Source organism: Coptis chinensis, chromosome 6 (genome assembly GCF_015680905.1).
Source record: "Coptis chinensis isolate HL-2020 chromosome 6, ASM1568090v1, whole genome shotgun sequence".
Taxonomy (NCBI): domain Eukaryota; kingdom Viridiplantae; phylum Streptophyta; class Magnoliopsida; order Ranunculales; family Ranunculaceae; genus Coptis; species Coptis chinensis.
In genome coordinates, this window is record NC_141461.1 from 97,097,935 (window position 1) to 97,106,522 (window position 8,588).

Sequence of the window (8,588 nt, forward strand, 5' to 3'; positions counted from 1 at the left end):
ATTGTTCTTCAGACAATTGGTGTTGCTAATGGATCGAGGAGTTGTGCATCTCACATGGCAACAATAACTAAAGACAGTACCAGTAATTTTAGTATGCGCTTGTGAATTAATAATTATATTTTGAAATTTTGTCCGAATATACTAGATTTCGCCCAGAATTATATTTTTTGGAAAAAATAATAAAATTTAGACAAATGTAAAATATTCAACTCTAGTTCTACCGTTGTGTTTATTCACAATGTGGTATATTTTCTTGGGTGAACCTACACCATCTTAATCGATATCCAACAAGTATTATTCACCTTGAGAAAAAAAATATTTTATGAGATTTATTTCTTAGAGTAGGTTTACTCACTATCGGTTGGTAGGGTTGTTGACTATTTAGCTAGTTTGGTCACGAACTCATGGGATCAAGTCGTGGTTGAATTTTGTTGGGGTTTTGGGCTTCTTGGGTTGTGTTGGGGTTTTGGGCTTCCACTTTTAATGAGAAAAAGAGAGTGAAAATTAGGTTGGGTTTCATTTTTTCTGGTCGACCACTCAACTGTTGCTTCTTCTGCTAAAGAGGCGATGTTAAAGAGGGTTTCTTCTTCTGCTACTCTCTCTCCTATCTTGCATTCTCTTTCCTTCTTTCGTTTCAAAACTTCTACTACTACTTATTACCCACGTCAATCATCAACCACTTCTGCCGATAAAGACCACCTTCATTTTGATTTATTAGTAAATTTAGTAAGAAAAAGGTGTAAATCTGGAACACTTGAGCTTGACGAGGCATTGGGTTTCTTTAACGAGTTGATTCGGTATCGACCCTTGCCTTCCATTCACTCTTTCAATCAACTGCTAGGAGCCCTTGTCAAGAGCAAACACTATTCTACTGTTTTGTCCATGTACAATGCAATGGCTTCTGCTGGAGTCCAACCTGACATTGTGACGCTTACCACCTTGATCAATTGCTACTCTTGTATGGGTTGGGTGGATTTTGGGTTTGCTGTGTTGGGGAATATTCTTAAACGTGGGTTTCAGCCGGATGCTTTTACTTTCAACGCTCTACTTAAGGGGATGTTTTTGGATGGAAAACCGACACCTGCTTTGGAATTGTTCAACAAAATGGTGGCAAATCGATACCCATGCGATGAAAGCACTTACGGGGTTGTCATCAATTGGTTTTGCAAGTCACTAAATTCTGATACTGCCCTTCAATTGATGAGCTCAATGGAAAAGGAAAAACTTAAGCCTAATGTCTACATATACAATATGATCATTGACTGTCTTTGCAAGCAATATCGGATGAATGACGCCATCAATCTCTTTAAGGATATGATTGCTCGAGGAGTTGTCCCAAATGCCATTACTTTCACCTCTTTGATTCATGGACTATGCAGCATTCGTCAATTAAAAGGAGCCGTAAGTTTGTTTGAAGATATGTTGAAAAGAAGCATCTCACCAGATGTAGTAACATTCAACATTCTCGTTGATGCCCTTGGTAAAGAGGGTAGGACCAGTGAAGCACTTCAAGTGTTTGAATTGATACTTCAAAGAGGTATAATGCCTGATGTCGTCACATATACATCTTTGATTTATGGCCTATGCATCTCCAGTAATTTGAACAAGGCAACTGAATTGTTGCATGATATGATCAGTCGAGGAGTCTGGCCAGATGTGACAACATATAATATTTTGGTCGATACGTATTGCAAAGAAGGGGAGCTTAGTGAGGCACATCACCTATTAGAGGAGATGATTCAAAGAAATGTGGTGCCTGACACTATCACATACAACTCTTTGATGGATGGGTGTTGTTTGCAGGGTCGAATGGAAGAGGCTGGAAATGTTTTTGATTTAATGGTGGATGCTGGTCTAGAACCCAATATTGTTAGCTATAACACAATGATTAATGGTTATTGCAAGGCTAAGAGATTAGATGAGGCTATGCAACTTTATGAGAATTTGAAGGACAAGTGTTTGAAACCTAATGTTGTTACATATAACACCCTTATTGGTGGGCTATGTAAGGTCGGGAGAGTTGTGGACGCAAAGAAATTTTTTGAAGACATGCAAACTCATGGACAAAGTCCAGATATTCTCACATATGGTACTTTAATAGAAGGTTTGTGTGCTAACAGTGGTCTTTCCTCGGGCTATGGAATTGATTCATTTGATGGAAAGAAATGGGTTAAGAGCTAATGTTGTGATTTATAACAGTATTATTCACCACATGTGCAAAGAAGGAAAGTTGTTGGAAGCAAAGGAACTATTTTACAGCCTTTCTTCAAAAGAGGTGCAACCCGACACCATAACATATACGACATTGATCAATAGCTATTGTAAAGAGGGGATGTTATATGATGCTCAAAGTTTGTTTCTTGAGATGGAAAAGAAGGGTGTGGCTCCAAATGACCATACTTTCAATATCATGGTTCAAGGATTTCTCAAGGAAAAAGATACTCAAAAGGCACTCCAATTTCATAAAGCAATGCTTGACAGGGGTTTCTCAGTGAATGCTGAAACCACATCTATGATACTGCATGTGCTTGTGACAGATGATATGAATGATGAAGGTGGGGTTATTCTTCGTAAGTTCTTGTTGAGTGACAAATAAAGGTGTTAGTATGCATGTTGATTGATGGCTCAGTCTCCAAGGACTTATTCTTAATAACATATCCTTGTGAAGATTCCAACCAATCCCACCAGGATGATGAAATCTGTAAGTTGCTATTTTCAATTCTTCATCAATTCTTTTGCTAATTTATGTGTCAACAGAAAGTGTATACTTCTCTCCTGTCTCCATCCTATATTGTGTTTACTTTTTCATTTAGATTGTATTTATTCCTTGGTGTACATGTAATACCGAGGCTATTCAACTTGGGTCTTTTCTGGGATTCTGCATAGGTATTAATGAAAGAATGTATAGATCTTGTTTTTGTTTATAGGATACTATTAGCTCGTATACTAAGCGAGTTCTATGCTATACTAATATGTATATTATCACTTTTTCTTGAGATATCGTTTGAGTGCATAACAAGTCAACAAGTCAACATAATATCTATAGTAGTACAATTTATCACTTAGCTTGTCATGTGACGTGTTTGATGTTCTATTAGGAGTTATTGAGAATATGTTTTGTATCAGTTTCGAGATTGATTATTTAGAAAACTGTGATATACTTTTCTTTTGGATGATTTCTTATGGTTAAAAGGATGTTGTTTGAATTTTCTTTGTTTTTGCCTTTTTTGGAGTTATTTTGATGTCCCTTCATGTTATTCTCTTAAAGAATTTATTTATTCTGGTGTACATGCTGCAACAATAAAACAAATGACTTGGATGAGTTGATGTGAGTTGATATTTTATAGATAAGCATTGTTCCTTCGTGCCATTTGTTAGCTTCATTCTATCGTATTACTTCTTTTTCAACAGGTTCTTGCTGGCTTATAGAATTGTGATATTTCTCTTTCCGTTGCATTTCTCTTCTCACACGTTTTTTTAGGCGATGTAGAGCCGGTCCTCACTGTATTACAGTTTACCCTATTTCTGTGTTTCCCAACCTTAGTTATCATATTGTTGAGCAAAGCGAGGCATAAAGCTAAACGCCTAACATGAGAAGCTCTGGAATCTAGAGCGCCTATAGAGTGTCTATGCGCCATATGTAAATGCATATGGGTTAAGGAGAAGGGAAAGAGAAGTGGTAGAGAATTTTGGTGGAAGGAGGACACCTAGCTGTGAAAGGAGGAGAGGCAAAAATAGGTTTTTTGTTTTTATTTTTATTTTCAATTTTTTCAGATGGGCAATTTGTTTGTTTTTTTTTTTTTTCACAGCCCAAGTTGTTTTTCACCTCCCTAGTCCCAAGAGGCCTCCTACCGTCTGGTCAATTATATGTGGGCTATATGCACATTTGGCTTGACAATAACTTCAGCGCTCTGTGATGTGCAGGCCCACTGTATTTGTAGTCCCCCTTGAGTAAATACACAGCAGGAACATCTCGCATTTGTAGAAATGGATGAGAATGCATTAGAGTCAGTCACAGGGAATGTCAGATTCCTTTGTTCTACTAAGTGTGAAGTAGTATCTATGTAACAAATTAGAGCAGAGTGGGGCCCGCAGGGCCTCCATCTAAAGGCCAATAACCGGTTTTCTCCTCTTGTGACATGGCTAAATCAAGTGATTTTAAGATGTATGCTGCTTTCTCAAAATGGGAGATGACCCCTAAGGATCTCCTCTTTTCTTCAAAACCTAACTTCATCTTATCAAGTTGCTTTATATAGTCTGCTTTGGGGATGGTTATTGTGTTTAGGGTTCCCGATTTGATGCGTTTGGTTTCTGATTTTGTATTCAACCATTTGGTTTCCACAGATTTTCTTACCATAGTTTCACGTTTGAAGTCCTACTTTGTTTTGGTTTCGTTAATTTTGTGATCAATAGTTCTTAGTTGGTTAATTTGCTTCATTAAATTTGTGTAGGTTTTGCGAGTTGGAGTGTATTTCCATTTTGTCAGTATTGCAGTGAAGAACTGTTTATACACCTTGGTTAGTGGTTTTTCTCCAATTTGTTTTATATCTTACAGCAGCGGTATTTATTGTTTTGTAGAATTATAATGTCCTATCCTCCTTAATGGTGATATATGTATTACTATATTGATGTTGTATCCTTTCATAATTTTGATCTTAGTATATTAGACAATGTAAAAAGATCAATGTTAAAAAATCAAAATTGTCTGACAATGTCTGCAGTGCAGAACTTCAGCTTTCTTAGCCTGAGTACATGTGCTTGGCTTTTGTATGTCCCTTAATAGTTGCTGAAACATGAGTGACTGGTGGACAGTGCTGTCTTATATGACCGTTCTTAAACACTGAAGTGCATAGATGTCATTGTTCACAGTACATTAGTACAACATTTAATTAAATGCATCTATATATTCGTCCATTTCTTTCTTTCACTATATGTATGCATGAAAGCTTTGTGACTTTGTGAGATAAGTCACAACATGGACAGACTATACAAGAGAAATGGCCAATTACCTATCCTTCATATTCTTATCTTCTTGTGCCTATCATATGTGCTGGTGCTTCTAGCTATAACAAGTTGGTGTTGGTTTGAGTTATGCACTGTTGAATCCCTAAATTGGTATGAAATAGCAGAATAATAAGGCTACATGTACAATTTTCTGTGATATGTTGAAACCAAAGTCTCTTAAAACACTTGGTCATCTTATATTTTCTAGACTGCTCGGCACCAACTTTCGGTCCTCGGCTTTGGTGTGTCTCTTAATCACGTTTCACACGTTCATTGTAGTCCTGCTTGTAAAACTTTGTAACGGAATTGTGGTAAGGTCTTAACTCAATTTCTCACATATTTTCATCAATCGGATATGATTCCTGCAGTCACATTGAACTTTTTTGGTCTTGGAGCTAGGTTATTTTGTATCTATTCTTTTGTACATCTTCATACTTCTTGTACTTCAACCAATGCCTTAAACGAAATATGATATGCTAATGGGTGTTTTTTTAATAAGGCTTATCTTCACTTCTTCTAGGTCTTTCTTGAGTCTCTATCGGAAGGTGTTGCTACATCACATTTGGACCGACGAGACGAAGATTAAAAGGAGGATAGGACAGGTGATTTCTTTGTTTACTTCATGATTAAAACACCCAATTCTAAAGCACAACTCAAACATTTCGACAAACCCCACAACCTAAACAGGGCACATTTCTAAGTCGACACGCCCCATAACCTGAAACATGACCAAGTGTGCTACATGAACAATTAAAACAAAAAATTCCAAAAATCCACCGACAAAAAACACCATAAACTAGAATTTCAAGTGACACCCACATTATACATTGAAGCAATTCAGCCATATACAGCAACATTAATAAGAGAAAGATAGATTTATTACCATGATGAGAGTAAGTATAAACAGCTCTCCAAGTGTATATATGATCACCTGCTTTAATCTGAGTCTTCTCAACTTTGTTAGAGAGAAGACCCATTGTTGTTCACTGCATTGAAAACAAACACAAGAACAAATACTATAGAGTAAACAAGTCAATGATTTGAAAGACAAAGTGGATTAAAGGAAATGATGATGACTTCATTACCGTTCAACAACTGATACCTGTTCGATGTTGAAATGTTTTCTGCTTACTACATTTGTTTTGCTTTTTTAGGCAAAGAGTATTTATCTGTGGGCCACATGCACAGACCTCTTTAGTCAAGGAACCTATATGTGAGCTTAACCGTTCCTTGATTCGTGGATAAACAGATGTGTGATTAGATCTACAAGTGAAAATGAAAAAGGTTTCGTATAGATGCCATGTGGGGTTCAATCATTTGGGAATGTGGATAGATTTTCTTGTTTTTTGTCCTTTTATTTTTGGTTATATTTCATTGCTATTTCATTATTTTGGTATGTAATTGGAGTATTATGGAGCCACATTTTTGTGTATCAATTGATTGTCAATAAAAATCATGGCATACAACATACTAGAGAAGTTGCATTCGTCTATTTCGCACAATGATTACAAGCAGTCCAATAAGTTCTCTCTTTATGCCTAATCTATTCAGTTAAAATTGTGCCCAAGCACACAAAATTTGCACATCCTTGAGTGTCAAACAACTGCAACTGTTCACCCCGACCCTTACCACGAACACATATCCTTTGTTTACAATCCAGTTTACCTTCTATGTGCTTCATAGGAATGGTTATATGAACTCCACCTTATAGATAGACTCCAAATGAACTCCACCACCAAAAATGAACTTACAAGATGAACTGAGGACTGATTTTTGGTGACGAAGTCTTCCCATAATGGAGAGCCTCCTCAGAAAGTATCAGCTCAAGTAGATATATATATTTAACCTTGTCAAGAGTAGATAAATTTATCTCGTTGTAAGCAACTTTTGATGAGGTTCCACACAAGAAGTTTCTTGCCTAGTCTTAGGTTTATGAAACTAATATGTTGAATAGATTATCCTGCTTTTTTTTTCATGTAGGCCGCATATTTGTAATTGTACCTTGTTTCCATGCCTTGATAAAGTTTTCTCCTTTTTTGCCCTTCTATTATTGGTAAAAATATTTAATCTGACTGGTTGTAATGCTATGATGATACTTATTGAGTTTAAACAGCTAATTGAGAGTAATATGTTGATGGATTCGTAATTGGTCAACATGCACTCTTAATTTCCTTATATCATCGGAGTCGTATTTCTCTCTACTCCAGGTTTCACCTTCATATAAGTTCGTGAGACCTTGAAGTTGAGTGGACAGAAAAAGCTGATGCTAGTTGAATTATTAAAAAAGCTTGAATGATTCCATTAAAAAGATTATGTCAGTTATTATCCTAATGAGTCCCATTAGATTTTGAATTGCAGAGTAAGCCTATACCTCTGCAATTCCGGGACAGCATTGTGGAACACCAGTAGCTGATTTTGGCTTAGCCACGATAGCCTTTGAGTATGTGTATTGTATATCGTTTTGCTCTTCAGTAGGATACACTATACAGAGACTGAATCTTGTCATTGTGCCCGACTTTAACAAGCTTCTCCCCGTGAATACTGCCCAAAAGTTACGTGAACAGGAATGAATATAATTTCTTTGTATCATTGTAGTTACATTTCTTTCTATTTCATTTGCGTTTCACTTTCACACAAACTATCTATCTTGTGAAGTTGAAAGCTTCTACTTTGTATTGCATTTTTTGCAAATGAAATCTCATATATGATCTTCTTTTAAAATTGGTATTAATGATTTTTTCCCGTGGCTTCAGGTGTCCAGGCTCGACCTGATACAATTGCTCACCTGCAAGGTTTTCCTGGTTTCATTTTTTTTAGGACAGTGGTTTTCTAGTTGTGCATACAGTTCATGTTTAACTGGCTTTAAGAACTTCAAATCCTCAACTCTCATATCACAATTGAAAGTCATTATTGCACTGTATTTTCACCTGAACTTAGTTTTCTGAAAATTTAAGAAATCTTTCTAGTCCTTAGTAAGCTAGTATAAATTCAGATTTCAGATGAATGAAACTCAAATGATAGTGGTTTCGTAGTTGTTCAAAAAGTAAGGTGCAATGACAAGAAGAGCACAGAGGATGTCATACTTGAGGAAACTATAAGTCAATTCTCTCAAAATACATTCCAACATATCTGATCGACACATTCAGTAGGTCAAGAGGAAAATGAAGTGGTAATTTGGTCGAAATATCAAATATTTGCTTTATCACTTAACCCGAATGCCCGATGGAGAAGCTTCTGTGCTCTTAATCTGCATTTACAGGTGAGCATGCAAAAAATTATAAAATTATTGTTGAAGTTTACCCGAACTTATCCTTCAACCCCTAAAACTTTGTACGTTTACAACCAATTCTCTCAAAAAATTGTCCTTGAACTCTAAACTCTCATTATCACTTAACTCTAAAATATCAAATGAATACACAGAATGTTGCAGGGCATTAATTATTATATAGAAAAGAAACCGCAATGCGGAGTGACCGACTTCGGAATTGAGCCCCTACATCCACAGTGAAAAGCGAGATCGTACTTTTGTCAACTTTTTTGGTCTATCACCAACACAGTTAACTGAGCAGAATGAGATCACTAAT

General features: G+C 36.3%; 1 protein-coding gene across 1 annotated transcript; it reads left to right on the forward strand.

Annotated features, from left to right (window-relative positions):
- The first annotated feature begins 503 nt into the window (after window positions 1–503).
- Window positions 504–7,976, forward strand: LOC147495870 (uncharacterized). Its single transcript, XM_086564606.1, is given in 5 exon segments — window positions 504–2,130; window positions 2,132–2,701; window positions 4,452–4,517; window positions 5,525–5,606; window positions 7,758–7,976. Coding segments are annotated over 2 exon segments (2,028 nt in total). The 5' UTR covers window positions 504–567; the 3' UTR covers window positions 2,597–2,701; window positions 4,452–4,517; window positions 5,525–5,606; window positions 7,758–7,976.
- Window positions 7,977–8,588: the final 612 nt, after the last annotated feature.